This window comes from Balaenoptera ricei, chromosome 6 (assembly GCF_028023285.1).
Source record: "Balaenoptera ricei isolate mBalRic1 chromosome 6, mBalRic1.hap2, whole genome shotgun sequence".
Taxonomy (NCBI): domain Eukaryota; kingdom Metazoa; phylum Chordata; class Mammalia; order Artiodactyla; family Balaenopteridae; genus Balaenoptera; species Balaenoptera ricei.
In genome coordinates, this window is record NC_082644.1 from 122,722,929 (window position 1) to 122,747,639 (window position 24,711).

At 61.4% G+C, this 24,711-nt stretch overlaps 2 protein-coding genes across 5 annotated transcripts in view; both read right to left on the bottom strand.

Annotated features, from left to right (window-relative positions):
• Positions 1-5,186: 5,186 nt before the first annotated feature.
• NSMF (NMDA receptor synaptonuclear signaling and neuronal migration factor) lies at positions 5,187-14,754 on the bottom strand. 4 transcript variants are annotated; one of them, XM_059926153.1, is made up of 15 exons: positions 13,863-14,754; positions 13,395-13,456; positions 12,265-12,765; positions 10,980-11,055; positions 9,748-9,816; positions 8,816-8,868; positions 8,348-8,441; positions 7,677-7,797; positions 7,471-7,554; positions 7,346-7,379; positions 7,202-7,272; positions 6,975-7,054; positions 6,719-6,821; positions 6,423-6,498; positions 5,187-5,937 (listed from the first exon to the last, which is right to left on the bottom strand). In XM_059926153.1, exons 1-15 carry the CDS (start codon positions 13,931-13,933, stop codon positions 5,894-5,896), a joined length of 1,539 nt encoding a protein of 512 aa, XP_059782136.1. In that variant the 5' UTR covers positions 13,934-14,754; the 3' UTR covers positions 5,187-5,893. The 4 variants fall into 4 exon arrangements, with proteins under 4 accessions (XP_059782136.1, XP_059782135.1, XP_059782138.1 ...); XM_059926152.1 differs by having other exon boundaries at positions 5,187-6,336; XM_059926155.1 differs by lacking the exon at positions 13,863-14,754 and adding an exon at positions 13,590-13,642 and having other exon boundaries at positions 5,187-6,336.
• A 94-nt stretch (positions 14,755-14,848) lies between these two features.
• PNPLA7 (patatin like phospholipase domain containing 7) overlaps positions 14,849-24,711 on the bottom strand; it is a 56,178-nt gene continuing 46,315 nt past the window's right edge. The window contains 11 exon segments of the mRNA XM_059926709.1: positions 14,849-15,258; positions 15,396-15,487; positions 15,695-15,784; positions 16,194-16,299; positions 16,379-16,432; positions 16,434-16,532; positions 16,897-17,045; positions 17,540-17,656; positions 18,282-18,351; positions 18,492-18,608; positions 20,585-20,741. Coding sequence (XP_059782692.1) covers positions 15,172-15,258; positions 15,396-15,487; positions 15,695-15,784; positions 16,194-16,299; positions 16,379-16,432; positions 16,434-16,532; positions 16,897-17,045; positions 17,540-17,656; positions 18,282-18,351; positions 18,492-18,608; positions 20,585-20,741 — 1,138 coding nt within the window. The 3' untranslated portion in view covers positions 14,849-15,171.

The window sequence follows — 24,711 nt, forward strand, 5'->3', positions numbered from 1 at the left end:
TTGTTGCGGAGCATAGGCTCCAGACACGCAGGCTCAGTAGTTGTGGCTCACGGGGCCTAGTTGCTCTGCGGCATGTGGGATCTTCCCAGACCAGGGCTCGAACCCGTGTCCCCTGCATTGGCAGGCAGATTCTCAACCACTGCGCCACCAAGGAAGCCCCCAGAAAACTAGTGACTGTTGGTTCGATAAAAAGAACTCTAGCTTGGGCCAAATAACAATCCAGCCTCCACCAGAAATTCTAAGGTTCTCACTCCTCACCATTGGACATGCATTAAACCATAGGTCCACTGACAAAATGAGAGCCTTCATGAACCAACATTGGTGGGGAAACATTCATAAGGCTGCAGAAAGTGTCCACCTGGCTCGTCCCACCTGTCTCACCTGTCCAAATATAATCCAGGCAGGGACATCCCTGGCGGTCTGGTGGTTAGGACTCCGCGTTTCCAATGCAGGGGGCGTGGGTTCGATTCCTGGTTGGGGAGCTAAGATCCCATGTGCCACACGGTGGGGCCAAAAACACCTCCACGAGAAACAAAACACGATCCAGGGAAACCCATTCGCACTGCTCCCTGACACTGAACTGCTTCACGGACCGCTGGAGTTTCGGCAGATGGATTTCATACAGCTTCCCCACCTCACGGTACAAACATGTTTCGTCATGAGCTGTATGTTTTCTCACTGGACCAAAGTTTTTCCCTGTAGACAGGCCTCTGCTTCTTCCAAGGCTGACATGTTGTTAGAAAAGATTATCCTTCCCTGGGTAATCCCTAATCCCCTTCCCTGGGTAGTACTTCACAGTGACCGGGGAACCCATTTTACTGGTCTGGTACTGTGACTAGTCTGCACTGTTTGGCCGGTTTTACACTCTCACTGTCTTACCATTCCCAACCCACAGGGTTACTCGAATGCACTAATGGCACTATTAAAACCCGACTGGCAAAACTTACAGAGACTCTCCAACTACCATGGCCAAAAGCATTGCTGTTTATCCTTCTAAATCTCAGACCACTCCCTTTGGAACTCATAAACTCTCACCCTTGAGACAGTCACCAGACCTCGGATGCACCTGAGACCTGCCTCTTTTGGTCCACTGCTGATAAAGGGAGATATACTTCAATATTATAGAGGCCTGATTGCTTCTGTTGAAAATAATCATGCTCTGGAAGAGCGACCTTTTCACAGCACGCTCCCGGGAGGTGAAGAGCTTAACCATCACACCTGCAACCCAGAGACTTTGTTGGAAAAGACCCCTGAGTAAGGACCCCCTTCACCCTCACTGGAAAGGCCCGAATCAGGCACTGCTAACCCACGCTTGGGCTGTCAAACTCCAAGGAATAGACCCCTGGATTCAGGTGACTCATACCTGAATGAAGCTGCACGCCGACTGGGGACCTGAAAGTAAAGATTTCCCCGAATTGAAGAAGACAACATCTGACCAGATGTCAGAACCAGGCCTGTTAGGTTTCAAATTCACACAAGTCTCTCTCTTTCATCTGGACTATTAAGTGACTCCGGATTCTTATCCAAATTCATGGTCTAAATTTGTAACCTACAGGCTGTATTATTGACAAACATTTAGTTTCAGATGAATAAGTCTTTGATAAACCAACATTGTCAATCTATACTTCAATTTTCATAAATAAATAAAATAAAAAGTCCTTGAAGTTTTGCTGTTTGGGGGAAAATTTATCAGCTATGGCTTCATGTTTATTCCTGCACTGTGCCTTCTCAAAGTGCTTATTTCTTTCTGTGTTGACTGTTCCCTTGCTGTTTTCACTATTCCAAGACACAGACTTTAGATGGGAAATTCCTGAGAGATCTCCCTCCTACTCCTCCTTGTTAATTGAATGTGACCTCAAGAGGTTTCCAGTCTGTGCACTCTCCCTTCCACGAGGGACAAGGTACCCAGGAAAGGTCCTCCCTGGCATTGATGGACAAAAAGTCACTGAATCCATAAAAAACTGATTTTTGATAAGCAATGCTTTCAGAGAAAAATCTTGATCAAAGAGGAGAAATGTGAAAATTAATAAACAGAAACCTTATTTAACAGGAGGCCAGAACGGGGAGCGCCCACGGCCTACTGTGCAGCCTCAATTGCAGGCCCAACAGGAAGGTTACTACTTACTACCCAGCAGGAGGAAGATTTTCTCCCTGCCCAGCAACAGCCCAGCCAATGAGAGACCATCACAGTTCAGCCAATGAAAAGCCACCACACTGCGAACTCCAACGGACACTTTGTTTAGAACAGCCCCTCCCAACTCCCCCTTCTCCTCTATAAAAGAGTTTCTGCTCCCTTGTTCTCTGCACTTGCTTGTGGGTCATCTTAGACTGCTTGTCCTGAATTCCAGTTCTTTACTGTTCCCGAATAAACCCATGTTGCTGGTAAAATAACTGGTTGTTTTATTATTTTAGATCAACAGCTCATGTGAGCATCTTTCCAACAGCTCTACCAAGTCTTTGTCAGATAATTTCAGCACCTGTGTCTTCTCATCCTTGGTACCTGCTGGTGGCCTGTACCTGCTGGTCAAGATCTTCATGGTTCTTCAAGTGCCATAATTCTTCTGGTTTCTAGTATTTTGAATACCACCCCGTGAGACTGGGGTCTTGCCTCCATCCTATGGAGAATGCTGGGGTTTTAGCTGCACCCCCAGTGGTGGGTCTGGGAATGGGCTGGTCCACTGTTGAGGGTGCTGGTTGGGTCAGGTCCACACAGGCCTGGGAGCAGGTCCAGGGGCTCATAAACACCTTTGCAGGTGGTTTTCCTGACCTTTCCAGATCCCTAGCTCCCAGACCCCTCCACAGGGTCTCCCTTCCTGGCCCTTGAGCCATGTCCAATGAATACAGCATGTCTAGTCCATGACTGCCTTCCTGGGGTCCCCAGAAAGACCCTGGCCCTGTCTGGGTGACAGCTGCGTGGGGTGGGACCAGCAGGAGGGTGCCTCCACAGTGGCTTTGATGATCTCCCTCCTAATCCTGGTTTCTGGAGACCCCTCCCTGGCAATTCAAGTGCAACTCTCTTCCCCCCACACAGACCTACTAAAGGAGCTGTAGGCACGTGTCCCTTCCGGAAGTAGGGCAAACAGTGGATCTGAGTTTCATCCTAATGGTGATGGAAGGTTCTAGACAAGGCAGATGTGCCCTGAGTCTGTCCTCCCCAGGGTGGGGTCTGTCCCTCTAGGGCACACGTCCAGGGCAGGGGGTATCAGGGGGTGGCTGTTTGTTCGGGGTTGAGGGGGTGAGCCTGGCCACGTAGGCTGGGGCACGCACACTGCAAGGCTTGGGGAGAGCAGTACAGGTAGACAGGGCAGGCCGGGGCCACCTCTGTCCATGCTGTCACCAGGAGGTGAGGACTGGACATCAGACATTATAAAGGCTTGTGTGTCACAGTGGGTGAGCAGAACACACCTCATCAGTGTGAGCTTGACCTCATCAGTTTAAACAGAATATTCGGGCCTCTTGCAGGCCCAACCATACTTCTCCCTCAACAAGCCTTCTGAACAATCTGCTTCTTCCAGGATAGCCGTCCACATGATCTGGCCTTGCCGCAGTTAATGGCATGAACTGTGGGACATGGACATCCATGCAGAAGGCCCCAGTGGGAGGTGCTGGCTCAGTGTTTACCAGTTATATTTTAAGAGCTATTGCCAGACTGTTTTCCAATAAGGCTATAGCAATTCACATGATCTTCTCCCCACACAGTCACCAGCATAGGGTGACTCATACCCTTTAAATTTTTGCCAAACAAACAGGCAGCAAGCACCTCTTTCCCTTCACTGGCTTTTCATCGGCCATTTGATTTCCTCCTCTGTGAGTTGTCAGTTCAGCCCTTTACTCACTTTTCTCTGCTGGCTTTTGTCTCTTTCTTGTCAATACATAAAAACTCCTCGTATGCTAAGGACCTTAACCCTTTTCCTCGCACACTAGTTGCCAATAGTTCTCCCCCAGCCCTCGCTGGCTGCTGCTGCGGTTTCCCAGCTGGCTGGGTGTACGGGGAAGGCCGCAGAGCCCTGAGCTTGCCCCGGCCCCGACCCCACCCAGCCTGCCTCTGGGTCTGCCACCCCTCCCCTCGGTTTTGTTCTTTTCCCAAAACGCCTTCCTCATTTGTACTGGGTTTCATGTTTTTTCTCCATCACACTGGTTGGTGGTTATGGGGTGTGAGGGAAGGAACCGTGTGAACCAGATGCAAGACCTCGAGCCTCCCGCGGGCGGACCTCGCCAGCCCTTACCCACAGCGGCTAACCCAAAGGACTGTGGGGCAAGCCCACTTGCTTCCACAGCCCCAGTCCCTCGACTACAGGGTGCCCCGTCAGAGTCTGGGGGAGGGGCAGGGGCACGCGACAAAGCTTCTGGCAGTCCCAGGGTCAGGCCTGCAGGTCACACGGTAATCGTGCCTTCGAAGCACACGGTGAGGGCAGATGGGTCAGGCTGGAGAGCTATCCTCGTGGCCTGCGTGGGCTTTCTTCCGGACATGAATTCTCCTGGCAGCAGCCCCCGACGCCACGCTGCCAGCCTCCAGGCCCCCAGAACCCCAGGCCTCCCAGCCTTCACCCATGCCATCCCCTGGCAGCCCCCCGCCCTCCCCAGCCCTTGGTGGCCCTGGATGCACCCATCTGGCACCTGCTGATCTGCCCACAGGCAACTGGACCAGGAGCCGCCAGGGTAGCCAAGCCTGGCTGGACCCAAAAGCACCCTGGCCACTGGAGGGGAGGGTGGCGGCAATGGGCACATCTGGGGATGACTAAGGCTAGTGATGGCCAGCTGGTCCTGTGGTCACCTCCCGGCCTCCCACTGTGGCCACACTGCTGACACACGCAGAGAATGGCCTGAGGGAAGGAACGGCCCTCCGCTCTGTGCCCGGGGGCGGGGCAGAGGCTACAGGAGGGGGTGCTGCCTCTGCTCTCATCTCCCGACCTCACTTGGCTCCGCTGCAGGACCGCATCCTGCAGCCGCGTCCAGGACCCGCTCTTTTCCCAGACACTTCCTCGGAGCCCCGGGAGCCCCATCCCCAGACCTCGCGCAGAGTGTGCCCTTGGCAGGGCAGGCCTAGCGGCTCCAGCCCCCTCGGCCCAAGCCAGGATGTGCAGGCGGCCACCACAGCAACAACCTCAGACCAGCGGGCCCAGAATCTTCCGGGCCCAGGGAGGTAGTGGACGTTGGGTGCTGAGAGAGGAGACCCACGCGGCGGCCGCAGCAGGGGATCAGATTTAATGGTCACTCTAAGGGAGGTCGTACATTTTTCAGAGCCCGGCACAAGCCCCCGCCCCCCCCTTGGCTGGGGGCACAGCCAGGTGTCTCAGACCAGGCTCTGCAAAGGGGGGCCAGCCCCCGAGCCCCAGCTATGTACAAGAGAGCTCACCCACTGGGCCGCGGGCCAGGCTTCGAGCCCACAGCACACCGGCCGCCCAGCTCTCGGGCTCCAGCTGCAGGGTCCAGGCCCCCACGTGGAGTGCAGCAGGATTCTCACCCACCAGGACCCAGCCCCGGCAGGCCCCGCCAAGACCCCAGGCCTCTGCACTAGCAGAGGCCTTCAGAGCTCGGCCGCCAAAAGCTGAGCTCGACAGCAGCAGGGAGCTGGGCGGGCCTGGAGGCCGGGGAGCAGGCAGGGCCTGGCTCGACCCAGCGCCCGCTCTGAGAGCAAGGAAGCTGTGCCCCCCAGCTGCTGCCCAGGCACCCCTGCCGAGCCGGCGCAGCCGAAGTCAGGTAAGCAGGGGTGGCGAGAGCAGTGCAAGCACAGACGATCAGGGACTCGGCCAGGGACGGAGGCAGGCCGGGCAGGCGGGCCGCCCTGGTGCTGGTGATCAGATACGGCGGGGCTGGGGCGCTGGGGCAGACAAGGTCCTGAACACACGTTGAGCCGGGTGATCTACGCCATGACTAGTAGCGGAGCACTTAACTAGTTAACTAGTAACGCTGCTTCCCTTTGAGTCGTCTCAGGGGCTGTAGAAAATTGCACTTATTTCTATGAAGCTGCCCAGGCGCCGCCCCAGAGCTGCAGCCTCCGGGCGAGGCCTAGACCCGGTCAACGTCCACCGGCCGCGGTGGCTCCTCCCGGCGTGGGGGCTGTGACCTCTTTGACCCGTGATGCCTTGAGGACCAGACCCCTGGAAGGGAACCTGAGCGACGTCTGAGGGTGCCCTGAAGTGGCCGTGAAGACCAGAACCCACGCGGTACCGGGCAGCACACAGCGGCCCAGCCCCAGTCGCCGCGCCGAGGAAGCGGCCGGGTGGTGACCCGCCCCTCACAGAACGTCCTCGAAGGCCAGCAGCTTCGAGTGCTGGCGGCTTTTCCACAGGCGGTACAGCCGGAAGTCAAAGTAGGTCTCAATCATCTGCTTCCCTGAGGCAGGAGGGGCGAGGCCGGGGCTCAGGCCGCCGCCCCCCCGGAACCCACCCCACAACTGGAGACCAGCCCGGCAGACTCACCTTGGGCTGACAGCTCCAGGGGGGACTCGAAGGTGACCCTGTAAGGGGTCATGAGAGTCCTGAGGTTCTGGAACAGCTGAAAAGAGGGGGTGGGCCATGAGCTCCGGGCAGGGGAAGAGAGAGGGATGAGGAGAATGGGGGGTTGGGGAACAGGACCCCCCCAGCTGGTTAGGCCCAGGCATGGGGGTTTCTCCGGGAGAATGAGAAGTGAAAGGGAATCTGGAGAGAAATGGGGGTTGTATCAACCCTTCACACGTCTGGGATCTGCAGCCTGGTGTGGAGTCTGGGCCCCATACCTTCTCCCCGTTGGGGTTCCCCAGGACATAGCAGCCCATGACGTGGATGACGTTCGGCTCTGGGTTCACTTTGCTCATCAAGCGGCTCAACCGTTTCCAGAAGCTGGCGGGGGAGGGGTGGTCACAGGTGGCCCCCAGTCTGACCCCCAGTCTGACCCCCAGGTGTGAGGGGGCATCACAGGAGGCACTGCGGGGACACGGTGCCCCAGCAGATGCTGCCTCCAGCCCCCCAGCCTCCCAGGCCCCCCCTGCTCACTGGATCATGTCCTCTTCCTTCTCCACTTTGGCAAAGGTGGCCACCTTGTTCTTGAGCAAGTACAGGTGTCCTGGGCCGCCCTGTGAGAGGCTGCAGTTAGCCGACGGGGCTGCGCACCGGAGGTGTCCAACCACCGCTGCCCCCAACACGTGCAGATGCAAACGTGCATGCCCAGGGAGGCGGCACCCTCCACCCCTGACCCCTGGGCAGGAAGGGCTGAGCCCTACCTGGCAGAAAATCAGCATCTTCCAGATTTTGGCCCCCTTGTGGTAGACGTTCAGCTTCTTCTCTATCTCCTCTGCGGAGGCAGAGGTGTGAGTGCCGCCCCCAGCAGCCCCAAGACCAGAGGGCAGGGGGGGCGGAGTACTCACCCAGAATGTCCTCGAAGGTGGCGTGCTCGTGGTCCTGGGACAGACGGAAGCCAGCCCCACGTCAGAGCCCTTCTCAGGCAGCACCCCCCACCCGACACCGCGACGGGGGCTGGGCAGGCACTCACGTAGAGGATGGGAATGATGGAGGGGTCGTCCCTGCGGAGGATGGTGGGGATGTACTCAGCTTTGGGCACTTTAGAGGAGATGAGCTGGGGACAACAGGGGGGCCACTCAGCGCCCTGGCCGCCTTGGAGCCAGTGGGCAGCAGGAGCCCCCCTGAGACCCCCCTCCCCACTGCTGAGCAGCCTGCAACAGCTGTGTGGGGCCTCACCATGACCTTGGGTGGCACGAAGCCCTCAGTGTCACAGGCTACAGCCTCCAGGCCCCTCTCCGTCTCCCAGTCCAGGTCCTCAAAGGCCTCGCCCAAGGTGCAGTGTGAGCTCTGCAGGTCACTACCTGTAGGGCAGGATGTGCCACCGGGCCTGAGGATCACCTGCGGCGCCTCCTGTCCCGGCTGCAACCCCCAGAGACGGGTGGAGGCCAGAGCCGGCAAGCCATGTCCCGGAGGGTCCTCCAGGTCAGCGAGAAACCCAGGGTGGGTGAGAGAGCCAAGCTGAGGAGCCCAGCAGCCCGGCAAGACTGGCGCCTGCCACCAGCCTGACTGCGAAGGCGGTGGACCCTGGTGCAAGGCCAGTGGGAGCCGGAGGGCAAGGGTCAGCTCCAGCCAGGCGTGCCTGGTGCCCGGGCCAAGGAGAAGTCCGGCACTGCTCCTCAGGCTTCGGGCATGAGGGCGGCACCAGGCCAGGGCCGCCAGCGAGCCGCAGCCTTTAGCTACCCCTGCCCAGAAGATCGGAGGTGCCGGAGCGCCCCCCCGTCAGTCTGGTAAACTGAGGTTCAGCAAAGGCGCAGAAGCCTAGCTGACCCCCCCCCGGGGTGGGAGCGCAGGACTGGGGGCCTAGGGGAGCCTCTGGGAGAGGTGTGCGGGCCTGCGCCGCCGGGCACCTACTGTCTCGGGAGTCGTGGGAGGTGTCGGCTTTCATGGGGGTGGGGTCGCTCCAGGACCGGCTGAAGCTCCGCTCGCGCCGCTCGGCGAACGCTGCAGCGAAAGCAGAACCCGTTAGGGGCCGGGCCTGCAGCCGCACGAGGTGGACCGGGGCAGGGGCTGGCGGGGGAGGACGTGGGGACCGTGAGGGGGTCCGGGGAGTGGAAGACGCCACTGCGGCGGGAGGGGCGGGAGTGGGGAGTGCGGATGGGCGACAGCGGACAAGGACCGTGCTGGGTGCACATGGGCGGAGCCTGGGTGCAGGGGCGGGGCCCTGTCCTGGGGCGGAGCCTGGGAGTGGGAAGGTGCCCGCGGGGCCACAGCGGGGCAGCAGCGCGGCCTTCGGGGCGCGGAGAGCAGCACGCGAAGCCCCAGCGGCCAAGAACAGCGCGCCCCCGCCCGCCCGCGCCGCCGCTCCCGGGCCTTACTCTGGGCCTTCACCCGCCGGCTGCCGACCATGCGCAGGTGTTTGCGGAAGTTCCTGGGGGCGGAAGCACCGGGGGCTGGTGAGGGCCGCGAGGGGGGCGCCCCGTCCCACGAGCTCCCCTCCCCACGGCTTGCTGGCCACCGTCCCAACATCGCCCTTTGCCGTGAGGGATGCCCTCCCGGCGCCCCCAGCTCTCCCCCAGGCAAATCCCACCCCGTCCCTCTCCTCCTGAGACTCCTCCCGGGCTCCCCCTTTGCTGCCAGTACAAAGGCACGGTAAGCAAGCCTCCTCCTGCAGCCCCGCCCCCTCCCAGGACAGCTCCCCCGGCGACCCTGTGCACTCGGCTCTCCCGCCTCCGCTGCCCACGCTTCCCTTCTCTCCTTGTGCCCAGGCACTCTGAACCCCGGGAGCCTCCCTCCTCACGTGGTCAAGGGCTCCTGCTTCCTGCACACGGTGGGCAGGGCAGCACAACTGTCCCCAAGCGTGAGGTGGGTTTGGGTCTGGCAGATGCCCCCTCCCCTGCCGCTGTGTCCCTGGGCCACCTCAGAAGGTCTCCTTCACCCCAAACTTTGTGCCCTGCCAAAGCCCAACTTCCGAGATGGACAGACAAGCTTCCTGGACACATCTCTGAGGTGGGCGGGGATTAGGGAGGGTAAGCCTGGCTGCTGCTGACCCCACTGCTCTGGGCTTCAAGGGCCAGAAAAAGGCGCAGGGGAGCCAGCTGGCTGCAGCTCAGCTGTCAGTGTACCCCCAAAACACAGGCCTAGGGGCTCAGGCCACATGACCTTTCCTGCCTGCCGCGTCCCCAGAGCAGGGCCAGGCCAGTGTTCGCCACCGCCCTTCCCCCTTCAGGTCTGCTGGGCTGGGTGGGCCCAGGCTAGACCAGCACAGACAAGAGACGGACCCTGGTGGCGAGTGGCTGGCAGGCCCTACCTCTGGATTACAGACGCGGAATCATTCTCCCGTTTCCGGCGCTTCCTCTCCGCGTAGCCCCTGAACACCCTGGGAAACCACCGCGAGTCAGCACTGCCCTTGGCCGCAGGCAAGAGGGACAGAGACGTGGGGACAGAGGCTCGAGCACAGGGCCCAGCGGGGCATCCAGGGCGCTGGGCCAGGCAGAAGGTCCCAGCCGGCCTCGCCCTGTCCTCGGCCCAGTTCCCGCAGGCCCTGCTGTAGCCTTGGCGCTCGCTGGGACCCAGCACGCCCTCATGGTCAAGGCCCAGGTCCCTGGCCTGCCCCAACCTACTTGGGGGTGGGAGAGTCCCCCAGGGACAACCGCCATGCTCTCAGGCTCGAGGTCCAGACGGTACTTACGAGATGCTAGAGTCGAGGCGGGAAGGGGCAGCATGAGAGAGAAGACACAGTGAGCAGAGACCCTCAGACCCCCAACCGCCCTTCAGTTCGTTCCTTTCTTGTCATTGACCTGGAGGGTCCCTCACAGGCATCCCAGGCACCAGCAGGGTGCCGGCTATGCCGCAGGCCAGCCCTGGAAAGGGCAGCAGACGCGGAAGTCACCGTGGCCCAGGCCGCCAGATGCTGTGACCTTGTCAGGCCGCACAGAGGCCTGACTGTGCCCTGCTGGCCCTGGGTCCAGCAGCGAAGGTAGCGGCCCCCATCCAGCCCAAGGGCGGTGGTGCGCTCCCCAGGGTAGCATATGCAGGAGGCAGCTTCTTCGGTATCGGGGACACTGCAGCAGAGTCCCTCCCTGGAAGGAAGCCCTGACAGAACACCCAGCTGTGCGAAGGTCAAGAGCACGCCCCCCAGGGGACTAAGTTGTGATCACTTGCAGCGCACACGAAACACAAGTAGGCTGCTGTTTGGGGCGTGCGTGAAGGCGGAGCTGGGTGACGCGGGGCAGCGAACCATCTCTGCTGGTGACTGCGTCAGCTGCAGCCCCCAGCCAAGTCCCCGCAGGACAGGATGGACGGACTGGGGGCCTGCGAGGGGCGGGGCAGTGGGGAAGGGATGGGGCGGGGGCGGGGCAGTGGGGAAGGGATGGGGCGGGGGCGGGGCAGCGGGCGCTGACAGCAGCCAGGCCTTCCGACTGCACGCTCGGAGCAGCCACGCAGGGGGGCTCAGAGGACAGGAGAGGGTCCGGCAGCAATTCCTGAGCACCGGGAAGAGGGCGCCCGGCCTGGGCCCAGCACACATCAGACGTGACTCACGCTTGCATAGTTGTGGTTGCTGTCTGGAAACTGAAGAGGTTTTCCTTGGGGAACCAGGTACGGATGGGGATGTCATCTGGAAGAGACCGAAGGCGCAGTGACTAGGCCGGCTCAGGGGTCCTGAGGTCTTTACCCCCACCTGTCGGGGAAGGGGATGCTTCCGCCACAGACGGTGGAGAAGCACCAGGGCTCCCCAGCCCCATCCCCGGTCGGGAGGCCGGCGCGGGGCCAGCAGGCTCGGGTGTCGCTCAGCTGCTCAAGGCACGACAGCTCAGCGGCTTGGTGACGCTTGTCTTTGCTTAGCTCTCCCTCTGCTACCCACAGCTGACGAGTGTTCTTTTGAGAGCACAGCCTGCCGCCAGGGTGCCCAGGAAAAGGATTGACTTTGGCTCCGTTTAAGCAGGAGGGGAAGGGCAGGGACAATGGCTGCGGCCTCTCCTTCGGGTCTCCAGGGCCTTCTCTGCGGCCCACTCTGGCGCCCACTTGGTTGGACCTCCCCTCCCCCAAACCCTTCTCGGAGGGCGAGGTGGAGGCCCTCACCGGGCGTGGAGACCGCCCCTTCCCAGGGCCCCTATAGCCACTGGACAGAGTGGGTGAAGGTCACTCTACCCTCTTCCCTGACCCCTGTCCCAGCCCCTGGCCTGGGTGCATCAGAGGAGCATGAGGTCGTGGAGGTGAACTGCCCACACCCCAGGCCTGTGCCCTGAGGCCCAGCTGGGTTGCTGATTTGGAGGCCCAAGAGGTGCCCTGAGAGGATGTGCCAGGTCCGCTAGGTAGAATTCTGCTCTCAGGACATGACAACCTCAGAGCCAGGAAGCGTGGGGCCACTCGAATGTCCCAGGGAGGCCTCTCACCGACAGCAGGCCTCCGGGGCTCCGCAGCCACCGGCACAGCTCGACCATCCTGGGGAGGGCCCCACTAGCTGGCTGCGCCCCAGGCAATCACGCGCCTCCCTCAGTGGGTGGGCCCCAGGGCAGGGACTGTTCCCCAGGACTCCCTGGAGGCAGCCTGATCTTTCCGTTCAGCCAGGTTTTCTGCCTGCTCAACCCTTAAGACCCTCCCAGGCCCCCTCCTCGGGGAAGCACTCCTGCGATGATTTGGTGCTGGCAAGGCTAAAGCCAACCGTGAGGCCTGAGATGGGGCACGGGATGTGGCGGCAGGTCGCCACCTGCAGGCCGTGACCTGGGCACCCTGCTCTGCCCAAGCCTCATGGTGCCTGCTGCGGGCCGACCCCAGCACCAGCATCCTGCCTGAAGCTGCCCAGGCCCCCAACGGGCCCCCTCACCAGACACGCGGTCAACGCTGTACATCCTCTCCAGCTTCTTGCGGCGGCTGGCGGCCTCAGGCAGGGGCGGTTGGTCCAGCCCAAAGGCCTGAGGGGAAGGACTGGGGGCGAGCTGGGCACATCCGGGACATTCCTTGGAGCCCTGGCGGCTGCCCGCCCAGCTGTGGCAGGGTCTGCTGACGTCCTCACGACTGCCGCCCGGGCTGGCGCGCAGGGGCTGGCTATGGTGGCGGGGGTGCCGCTCCCGCTGCTGCCGCCCCTTCACCACAGCCAGCTCGATGGCCTCGGCCTCGGGGCCGGGCAGCAGGGCCGGCTCCCCAGAGATGGTATACACACGGGGCTGGGGGCCCTCACCGGCCGGCTTCCCACTGACGGCCTCCTCCGGGAGGCTGCCCTCATAGCGGCCGTTGGAGATGAGGGAGAGGCGGCGCTTGTTCTGGGGGGCAGGCTGCATCTCGGGGGACCCGTCGTGGCCAGAGTAGGCGTCAGCCAGCAGGTGGTCTGGGGGAGAGGCACCAGGTGAGCTTGCAGCCTGCTGGCCCTGCCCTCCCAGTCTCCGGGTGTTCTGAAGGCAGGGAATGAATACCCAGCGTGTACCTGGCCCACTGACCGAACCCCGGGCCCTGACGACTTCAGAAAAGGTATTTCTGAGCTGCGCACTCCCCCTAGAGGTTCACGTCTCACGCCTATTGGGGCCCCAAGCCCCTCTTACGTGCGTGTGGGCGACAGGCTGTGCTACCTGTGGGTGATGGGGGGGGCAGAAACAAGCAGGCCACCTCCCAGCCTGCCACCACGCCCGTGTGCCCAGTGCCAACTTCTCCCCTCCCCCCCACCAGCTGGCCCCCAGAGACAGTGGTGCCAGTCCTGGGGGTGCCAGGAGGCCTGTTGCCATGCCAACGGCCCAAGCTGGGTGGGTGCCATGGTGATGAGTGAATAGGAGCTCCTCCTGGGGCTCTGGGCCAGGCGGGGCAGGGGGCGTGAGGAAGCCAGCCCAGCAGGGCACTAGCTGCCTGCTCACACCCCACAGTGCGCAGGGGCTGGGCCTGACCTGGACAGGAGACAGCATCCCCTCGCCTAGGATGGGGGGCTGTGGGTGGACCCCGTCCCGGCACTGCCTCACGTGCCCTTACCTGCACCGTTTCGGTTCTCGGGGTGACTCTGGGACAGGTACTCGCCAAACGCTCGGGCTGCTCTGAGGGGTGGACAGCGGGGTGCGTCGTCAGTGCACACCACCCACCCTGGCGTCCCCACCCCACCCCACCCAGGCCCTCGGCGCCAGCAAGGGAGGGCTCAGGGATCACCCCCAGCAAGCACTCCCATCCCACCTCAGAATGCCCAGGGCTGGCAGGTCGCAGTTCGGGGACCCTTGGGTGCCGGTGCACCTTGGCCGGACCTGCAGGCGGGACCCAGGTCTGCTTGCCATCCAGCCCCTGCCACCCAGTGTGTGAGGGTCATGAGGTCGTGCAGCTCGCCCACCGCAGCCTCAGGGAAGGGAGCCGCACGGAGGTGGGGGCGGGGCGCCGGCTGCGAGCACGCTGCGGGGACGGGGGCGGGGGCGGGGGCGGCGCTGGCCCCGGCAGTCTGCCCGCCGCACTCACCGCACTTTGGCCGCCACCGAGGACATGGCCTCGCTCCGCAGCGCCCTCCTCCGGGAGGCGACGGCGCCCATGGTCGAGGCGGCGGCGCATCCCCAGGCCTCAGAGCGCGCCCCGCGCCCGTCGCCTCCGTCGGGGGAGCCGCGCCGCGCCGAAGATCGGGCTCGGGTTCGGGCTCCGATTCGGGACCCGCATGGCCGCGCCGATCCCTCCGCGCGCCCCGCCGCACCGAACAGCACTGCCAGGCCCGGGGGTGGCGCTCCGCCCACCGCGACGTCAGGGCCGGGGCGGGGCTCGGCGGAGCCGCCCCCGTTACGTCAGGGCTGGGGTCGGACCGTCCACAGCCACGGCAGGACGAGGAAGGCTCCGCCCACCGTAACGTCAGAACCGGGCGGGGCCCAGAAGGGACTAGGCTGAAGCCCCGCCCACCACGCCGGCAGTAGGTGGGGGGGGCGGGTGGCCCGGCGTCCCGGGGTCCGGGTTGGGCGGCAGGGGGCGGGACCAACCGTCTCTCCGCCCTCTCAGCGCTGCCTCTGGAGCTGGGAAACTGAGGCCTGCGGTCCCCTGACCACAGGGTCCTGGGCCCTCCAGTCAAGGGTCTCCCTGCTCTCGCAGACCCACGTGCCCTGCTCCGAGACCTGCAGGGATCGTGGACTCCAAAGTCATAGAGCTGACAGGTCTCCTTTTTTGTACAAAAGGACCCCCCTGGCGCTATTTAATGATCTGAGAAGTACGGTGTGGGCATCATCTTAGGGAAGACTCCCGTGTGTACAGAATGGAAACAATGCCTGAGAGCTCGGGAGGGCCTCATCCTTGGTTTGGGGGGATCCCAGCTGCACCCCAGACCTTGGGTGTCCCGCCTGCCTGGCTTGGGGTTCTGGGGTCCCCACATGGTGACCACGCCCCCCTGCAGCCTCAGGACTGTGTGGCTGCCCATCTTGGTGCTGCCCCCTGCCCCCGGGACCTCGGCACAGGGACCACATGTCCCACACGATCAGATCTACCTTTATTGACAGGCTAAGCAGAAACATCAGGGGCTCTGATATCTCAGAGGCCTCAGGGGGCCCACAGGGGCCGACACAGCCCCCCAGGACTGCTGTGTGTGCAGGGGACGCCAGGACCCAGTGCCCCACCAGGAGCGGCCAGTGCAGAGAGGCCCCAGCCCCTCCAACACCGGCCGGCAGGGCCCTGGGCCCCAGCAGGGTCTCCCTGGCAGGCTGGGGAAGAGCTGCGCGAGCTGGTTCTCTGAAACACACCCACGGAAGATGCTGGCTTCAGGGCGCGTCAGAGCAGAGACCTCTGCCCGTCTTGGTCAGAGAGCCAGGGGGGATGAGGAGTCCTGGGATGGTTCGGGGGAAGCCAGACGGGAGTGCCGATGTCGAAGCGAGGGCTCGTCCTCCTGGAAGCAAACCGCACACGGTCAAGGTCCAGGTGGGGGCAAGCCAGGAGGGCAGCAGGGAGGGAGCAGCTGGCCTGCTCGGGAGCCGTCAGAGCTGGCAGCTCAACTGAGGCACACAGGGTGCCCGGGCAGCTCACCGAGTCGGAGCCCAGGCCGGCTGGGGCACTCCGGAAGTCCTTGGGGCCGCCCAGCAGCACCTCCTTGTATTCAGTCTGGTCGTCAGACTCATCTGGGCAGAGAGCAGGGCCATGCAGGTATCCTCTTGAGAGCAGGGGCAGGGGCCGGCATGGGTCCCCATATGCAGCCTACCGGGTCCAGGGGCTGCTAGAGGGAGCCTGGTGGCCAGGGCGGCTTATTGAGAGTGTCGAGGGTCAGGAGAGGGCATTGCCACTACCATCCTCAGCTGTGTGGGCATATGGCCCGGGGTCCAACGCACCGTCCGCGGCAGCCACCTTGGCAGGCTCGATGCATGATACAATCTCAGCAAGGTCCGTGAAGGAGGCGTTGGGGCAGGTGAGCACGTGGGGGGCAGAGGCGAAGGAGACATCTGGCCAAGCCCCTGACCGCAGGCGGCCCCACCCTCTCTATGACCCTCTGTGGTCCTAGCCCTAGACTGCGGGTGGGGCACGGATGACAGGCAGAGTCCTGAGCAGCCCCCCACCCACAGCGACATCCTCTCCCACGGGAGCACTTCAAGGGTGGAGAGTCAAAGGGGGGCAGAGGCCAAGAGACAGCCCCCCAGGGCCGCTGCCCTTGCCCTTGTCTTCTGGCCCCTGGGGCGGGGCAGGGGAACCTGCAGGCCTGAGCAGTTGAGAGGGTGTGCCAACGTGCTGCTGGCTGCAGGGAGCCCTGGCTCTTTTTTGGATTGGGCAGCAGAGGACGGGTGACAGGAGTGGGAGAGGAAGGAGGGGCGCCAGCTCAGGCACTCACGTTGCACGCCTTCACCTTGCTCGTCCCCTGCCGATCCTGCAGCATCTTCTCCAGCACGCCACTGCGACCCCAGATGTCAAACACTGTCCGGCCGTGCTGGTACCCCACCTCCTGCACACACACCGGGAACCCCGTGACCGGGGCGCGAGAGCAGGGAGGCCTGGGACGGGCAGCCGGCTTGGACACTCACGCAGATCTCGTGGAACTTGCCGAAGTCCAGGGTGCCGTAGCCGTCGATGGGGGGGGCGCAGGTACACGCAGTAGTCGCTGCTCTTCACCGTCTCCAGCTGCCGGACGCAGCACACGTAGGCCAGGCACGTCTAGATCTCCGCCATGTTCAACACCTGCCGTGTCACAGCCCCTGAGCGTGGCTCTCCTGTCCCCGTGTGGCCCGTGGCCTCCATCTGGGCACAGCCACTGAGTCTCCTGCCCTGGCCCTTCCTTCCCCTCCCCTCCCCCCCAAGGGGAGGCTATTTCTGCTAGGCCTGGGGGGAGGCTGGGCACCCAGGGGGTGGGGGGGGCCTTTAGGCCTGGCTCCTTTCCCAGAGCTGGTCCCAGGCGGGCAGGGATGGTGAGTGAGTGACCACCACCCTCCTGGACCCAGAGCCTGGAAGGTGCACCCCCCCTCCCTGCCCATCTCAGGGTTTCAGGGACACAGGCGCCAGATGTGGGGAGGAGCAGCTGGGGTAGGCAGGGCTGGGCCCCCACCTTGACCTTCGTGGCCGAGGGGTTCCAGCGCTTCCACAGCAGCTACCACCCGGAGAGCACAGCCCCGTAGTTGGTGAGGTCTGTCTCATCCCGGCCGCCCGCGTCGATGGCCGTCACCACCTTTGCCCCCATTGACCTGGCCACATCCGCTGGGGAGGAGGTGGCCTGGTCACCAATGGGGACAGGTATGCAGAGCCCCAGGTGGGAGCATGGCTGGGGTGACGGGTCAGAGCTGGGGGAAGTTGGGGTGGAGCCAGGGCTGGGGGCAGAGCCTGCCCGAGAGGCGCTGAGAGTGGGGGGATGGGGGTGAGGGTCTCCTCTCCACCCTCACACCTGGGCCTGCGGAGGGGGTCGGCCGAGCGCACCGAGCTGTCCAACAGGTGACAGGTGTGCCCCAGGAGGGGCCTTGCCCACAGCAGACCCGACACGTGCAGGCTGTTGGTTCTGACTGTGGGCACAGACGGGCCCTAACTGCGGCCGGCCCCTCTACCTGGCCTGGTTCTGAGCGCTGCGGAGCCGACAGATAGAACCATCTGCTGGGAGCACGCGGTGCCGAGCGTGCGCACGTGTGCGCTGCCCCCGGCGCGCGGGAGCAGCGGGGCTGAGGCAGGGCCGGGCGGCCCCTCCCTGCCCGCCACGGTACCTGGGAGGTCGCTGATGTAGCTCCCGTCCATCAGCAGGCGTCCATCTTTGGGGTCGCAGAGCGGGGGCACGTAGCCCGACAGGGACATGCTGGCACGCACGTACCTCCACAGGGAGCCTGGGAGGGAGTCCAGAGGGATCGGGGGAGAGGAAAGGAGCCTTTCACTGCCCAAGGTGAGCTCCTGCCCTGGACCCTCGGCTCAGAGCCTCGCCGACGTGGGTCCTGAGCCCTGCACATCTGGCCTCCGGCGGAGAGCACCAGGCCCGGGCAGATGACACCCTTCCTGGACATCCTCCTCCTCGGACGGAGCCCACGGGGGCCGGGCTGGCTCTGGGCCTCCCCACATCTCCCCTTGCCGTGACCTTCTGCCAGCCCCGCCACCCCACTCACTTCTAAGCAGACACGTTTCAAGGGGCTCCCAAAACACTCTGGCCTGGAGAAGGGCCTCAGCCGCCCACCCACAGATGGGCTCTCTCCTCGGCACGCTGCTCCAACCCACACGCAGCTGTGACCCACGTGGGCCCTCACTCTGCCCCGTCCCGTCTCTCCCTCTCCCTGTGCACCCTTCAGCCTTCAGGCCCAGAGCAGGGTCATCTCTGTTCACATCTCCCCGAGCCTCTCGCCTCCTCTGGGGGACCCTGGGGCTTCCCTGGGCCTGGCCGGGAACTGGCCCCTTAACGCCCCTCCCCTGAAGCTACTCTGCCCCCACAGAGGAGCCCGCACCCCGGGACGAGGCGCTCACCGTCTGTGTGGACCCGCATGGCAGAGGCTGTGACGTCGGTGGTGACGGTGAAGTAGGGGATCCACAGGTCCTGTGAGGGGAACGGGACTCAGAGGGGCCACTCCCGGCTGCCAGCCCTCGACCCTGTGGGCCCAGGGCGTCCAGACCCAGGCAGGCTGAGGCCGTGGGCTCTGCTGGGGCTCTCCAGGTGGTCCCTGCCAGGGGGTGCACCTCCATCTGCCTGTCCTTGAAGACGCTGCAGACGCTTCTGTTGAAGCCAGCCCCCGAGAACACGGAGGTGATGGGGTAGGTCAGGTCCAGCATGGTCTTTACCATCGACGTCACATCCTGGGGGGTGGCACATGGGGGCACGTGTGAGGCCCCTGCAGAGGAGAAGGGGCTCACCCCCCGCCGCCCCCCCCAGGCACCGGCAGCAGGCGACCCCAAGGGACCACCAGGAGCCTGCGTCAGGAGAAGGGAGCAGGGACCTGGGCACACACGTGCGCCTTCTGCGAACAGAAGCCTGTGGGGAGCAAACACTGTGGCCTGAGTGGCAGGGCCTGGAGGTCCCAGGGGAACGCCCGCTGACCCCTGGCAGGCCCGGCCAGCTGGGCCCTCACCGCCCGCTCAGCGGGGACGGCTCAAGGCTCACTGGGACAAGGTCCGTCCAGGACCAGGGCCAGCTGAGTGTCCACCACTGCCCCTCCGGGCTGGCCCGGGCTTGGCCTTCACACTCCACCGTGGCAGACGCTCCATCCCTCTGATCCTGGGAAGCAGCAGCCCTACCAAGGGCCCTCACTGCCAAAGCCCCGTGATCTCTGGCAGGACCGAGGCCCATCCTTCCTCAGCGAGGATGGGGGCCGGTGAGACCTGCGAGCACAGGACACAGGACCAAGAATGCCTGACTCCTCAGGGCTCAGGGATGGAGAGAAAGGGCCCTCCTTGCCTCTGTGTGGACAGACGCTGGGACGGGCTATAAGGGAGGGGGGGGGGCAGGCCCCCAGCGGGGGATGAGTCACGCGCCCCCCCCGGCTGCTCACACTGAGACTCGTGGATGAGCAGGAGGAACACACGTGCCCCTGGAGGACAGGGAGCCCGGACGGCCTGGGACATCCCCGGTGTCCTCCGCGGTCAGCAAGGCCCTCACTCCCGAGGAGGCCCTTGCCCAGCACCACAGCCACCCCACCGTGCCCCCTCCACGTGCCAACAGGTGGGACGGCAGAGCAGCCCGGGGGGTCCGTCCCGCACGCGCCAGAGAGTGGCTGCCCAGGGGGCCCCCTTGGCCCAGCGCAGACTCAGGGCGGCAGGACATGACGCCCAAGGCTCCCTGGCTGTTCCCGCACCCGCACCGGACCAGCAGGGCTGAGGGAGGGAGAGGTCTGCCCGACCTGCACGCGGACCCTCGCTGAGGCTGGAGCACCGTCCCCCGCGGCCACTGCCCTCAGAGGCTGTCCTTAGTGACCGGAGCTGAGCAGCCCGCAGCCCCCAGGGAAACTGGGCGCCTTGGGGATGTGTGGATTGGGCAGATGGCCTGCTCTGAGAGCTTCTGCTCAGAGGAGGCCCATCTTTTCTTTTAAAAATGAGAGTGCCAACACTTCTGAGCCCACTCTTGGTTTCAGCCAGGGCTCCATTCTGCTCCACAAAAAACCAGCAGAGCCCTGAGAAGGGCAGACTGCAGCCCGCCCCTCCCTTGCCCACAGCCCCCCTGCCCCGGGTGGGTCCCCAGGTCCTGGATTGTCCCCTGGCGTCCATTCACTGCAGGGCCAACTGTACCAATAATGTATATTTCTTACTTTCTGTGTCCCTGATGCTCTGGCATTTGGGGTCCCGCACACCCAGGGAGAGAGACAGACCCGGGCTCACCCAGCCCTTCCAGAGCCCACACCCGACCACCTCTGTCTAACCCACACCCCAAGCCTGAATCACCCAGGGCCAGGTGCCAGGCAACTATGCCCAGAAACCCACCGGAATTATTCGAACGGGCAGATCTTAAGCTGTGTGCCCTGCCCTGCCTTGCCCTTCCCACAGAAACCCCAATAAGGGCCCCGACCTAGGCCTTGCCCCCTGCCTGCCTACCGGCACTGGTGCCCATGGCCTGTGGGGTGGGCGTGGAAATGAGGGGAACTGTGGGTGCCCTAACCTCTCCTCAGCCACCTTTACAACTTAAGACCAGGCACGAACCGGAGCCCATCCCACAACACTGACGCCCTTGCTTCTGTGTGCCCTCCCTCCCCCAACAAGCCACGCTCTGAGGCCAGAGCCCTGCAGAGCCACGTCCGTTCTCGATGCCCTCCTGCCGTCCCCGGCCCCGCAGGGCCCCTCACCTCAGCCCACTGCTTGGCCCGGATCCGTATCTGGCCGTAGTTCCGCTTCTCAGAGTACAGGGCGCCCATGAAGGCCCCGATGGACGTCCCTCTGACCGTGTCCACAGGGGTGCTGCACTCCGTCAGGGCCCGGGTGATGCCGACCTGGGCACAGCCTCTACGCCAGCAGGAGGATGGAGCAGGAAGTCAGCGCCGCCGGGCCGCCAGGACCCCAGGGACGGCCGTCCCGTTGCACCCCACCCCTCAGTGCCCGAGTCCTGCACATGCCACGGAGAGAGGGGCAAAGATGCCAACTCAGAGAGGGAGTGGGACGCTCCCGAGAGGCAGCCAGCACTCGGCCTCCTCCACCCACTGGCGTCTGGGAGGCTGTGAAGCTGAAACAACAGGCTTTGAACAGACTCGGGCAGTTGGGGAGGCAGGTGGAGGCCCCCAGCGCAGCCCCCAGGGCCGGACGAGCCACCACCGGAAAGCAGCGCCAGCTGAGACCACTCTGGCCACTGTTCGTGTGTGACGTCCACCACACAACCAGAAACAGCATGTGTGAGGAGAAGAGAGCGTGTGACTGTGGCCAGGAGGAGGGACAGACAGTGGAAGTGGACAGAAGCAACACCCAAGTTCTAGAACTGATGACTGACATTGAGCCTCAGGTTCCAGGAGCATTCTAAATGCTGAGCATAAATCAAAAATAAAAAAAAAAATCCTACATTGTTGAAAACCCAAGATGAATAAAACTTTAGACCAGGCTGAGAACAAAAAGGCATGTTGCCTCCAAAGGGTCAGCACACACAGAGCTGACCTCCCCTGCCCCATGCTGGCTGCAGAGGTCACGGACTTACCATCTGGCCCTTCACAGACAATGTCTGCTGGCCCGTAAGTTAGGAAAGAAAGAACAGTTTAAATCAAAGAGAGTAAAATTAAGGAAATAATAAAGAGCAGAAATTAATGAACCAGAAGACAAACACATTATAGAAAGGGTCCTCAAAGGTAAAAGCTGGTACTTTGAAAGGACTAATTCAGGTAAGGCTGGTAAGACTGATCCACAAAGGTAAAAAGCAGGGGATAGAGAGAGGCGGACAGGGTCGGGGAGTGGAGGGGCAGGGAGAAAGAGACAGAGACAGAGAGACAGAGATGGAGAGAGACAAAGAGGGAGGAGGAGGGAGACAGAAGGTCTTAATAACCAATATCAGGACTGAGAAAAGGAACATCTGTGCAGATGCTCCAATTAAAAAGGTAAGAAACTAGTGTGAGCTTCATGCCTTAAGTAGGAAAAATCAGATAAAACGGACACATCCCTAGACCAACATAACTTACCAGACCTGACACTAGAAGTAGAAAACCTGAAGAGTCCAATAACAATCAAAACAACTGAATCTTTAATTTTCAAATCCTCACAAAATTTCATGTCCGGATGGTTTTACTAGTGAACTGTACTAAACATGTAAGGAAAAACAACACAAACCACCTGAAACCTTCCAGAGAACAGGGAAAGCGGCAGCACCTTCCAATTCAGTTTTGAAGGCAGCAAACAAACCTGCCTACATTTCAAGAAAGGACAAGCATGGCCCACCTTGCTCAGACCCAAGGGGTCAGGTGACACAAACGGGGCCACATGCCACAGGCCAATGAGTCCATCCCAAGGAGGTGATGTTTGATGTTACTTTAAAATCACTCAATGTGATTCACCATATTAACAGAATAAAGGAGCAGAATCACACAATCCTGACAGACCCATAAAAACAACCACCCGTGATAAAAACTCGGCAAACTAAGAATAGAAGGAAACTTCCTCAGTCTGATAAAGGGCATCCACAAAACCCAACAGCCGAGATGGCAGAGATGGCACTTAACGCTTAAAGGGAATGCTTTCCCCAACGCTCACCGCCTCTGCTCAGCTCTGTGCTGGAAGCTCTAACCAGCGCAACAGGCAAGAAAAAGAAACAAAGGCATGTATGTATTTTGGGAAGAAAGAGGAAAGACTGTCTTTATTCTCAGAAGAATAAAGTGCAAAAAAACTACAAAAAAAGGTACTGGAAGAAGTGAATTTCGCAAGGTTGTAAGTTATGACATCAATTTACAAATATCATTTGTATTTCTACATACTGGCAACAAACAATTTAAAATGAAATTTAAAACATACCATTTAGGGCTTCCCTGGTGGCACAGAGGTTAAGAATCCGCCTGCCAATGCAGGGGACACGGGTTCGAGCCCTGGTCCGGGAAGATCCCACATGCTGCGGAGCAACTAAGCCCGTGCACCACAACTACTGAACCTGCGCTCTAGAGCCCACGAGCCACAACTACTGAGCCCACAGTCCACAACTACTGAGCCTGCACTCTAGAGCCCGCGAGCCACAACTACTGAGCCCACAATCCACAACTACTGAACCCGCGTGCCGCAGCTACTGAAGCCCACGCACCTAGAGCCCGTGCTCCGCAACAAGAGAAGGCACCGCAATGAGAAGCCCGCGCACCGCAACAAAGAATAGCCCCCGCTCGCTGCAACTAGAGGAAGCCCGCGCGCAGCAACGAAGACCCAACGCAGCCAAAAATTAAATTAATTAATTAATTTAAAAAAAGAAAGTTAGAAAAAAGACTTGTATTCAGACTATATAAATAACTCCTCTAGCTAAATAGCAGAGGGCAAGCCACCTGTGAGAGAGGCGCGGCCTCCCACCAGGGGCGTGGCCTCCCACCAGGGGCGTGGCCACAACTTACACCCCGGACCGTACCAAGGGTGACAGAGATGTGGGCAGCCCGAGCTCTCAAAACCGCCAGTGGGGGTGTAAAACTGTTCAGCTACCCCGTAGGCAGGTAATTCCACTCCTAGGTATTAGCCCGAGAGAAGAGCACATGTGTCCACGGGAAAGGTCTGTACAAGGACGCCTGTAGCCGTTCTGTGCTCAGTAACCAAACCCAGAAAACAACGCAAATGCCTGTCGACAGGAGGAGGACGGCACAGCCCGGGGCCCACAGCATCCCACGCGGCGACGCCACAGGCGCGGTCGGGGCACACAGACAACCTCGGAGACGTGGAGTCCACGGGACCGAGCCAACACAGGCCGGCACGGCACGGAAAACTAAGCAAGCAAGCATTATTATTCTCAGAGAAATTCAAACTGCACTACTAGGACACACAGAAAAAAACTGAAAAAAGCACTCAAACATTAGAAACATCTTAGCAAAAAAAGATCAATCAGAAGATACATTTGAGAAAAATCACCCAGAAAGTAGAACAAAAAGACAAAGATGAAAAACTTGGGAGAGAAAAGAAAAGGTAGGAGCATGAGAGGATGAGGGGGTCATCTGGATCGTGACCCAGAAGAGAGAGCAGGGAGCGGGGGGGTGTGGGCCTTACCCAACACTCCCAGGGTTGAAGTTGATGAATTTCCGAATCTGAAAGGGCCCACGGGGAGTCTGCCCGGCCAGGCCTAATGCGGATAAAGAACGACACCCAGGCACATCATCAAGTACTTCCAGAAACACAAGAGTGAAGAGAGTCTCCTACAAGATCCAGAAAGAACAGGCTTCGTGAATAATACGACACTGAACTTCAGAACAGCAATACTGGAAGCTAAAAAGATGATGGAACCACACCTTAAAATTCTCAGGGAAAATTATTTCCATCCAGAATTCCACGACCAAACTGTCATGCAAGTGTGAGAGCAGAATGAGGATACTTTCTGCTAAGCATGGTGTTGAAACTTTTCCCTCCCATGCATCTTCTCTTAAGGAAATTTCTAGAGTATGAACTCCACCAAAATCAGGAATGTATCAAGAAAGAGGAAGACCTGGTATCCAGAAGCGGAGTTGGACACAGGAGAGAGACAAGGCAGTTCCCAGGATCACGGTCAAGGGCAACTCCAAGGCAACATCCCGGCAGCATGACCGGGCAGCACCCAGCAGAGCTGAGAGGCCGCTCCAGCGTGAGTTCAGCAGAGATGACTTGGTGGTCTGAGCACACTGAGGGGGCCTGCGTCTCCAGCAGCATCTGGGGTGGAGCACTGAGCAAACGGCAACTGCCGCAATTATTACTCGGAGGAGGGAGACGCAGCCGTCTATACAGTAGGATAAGGCTTAGCTCCAAAGAAGACCCACCTTGCTGTAAGGCAAACAGTGAGCCCTGGCTG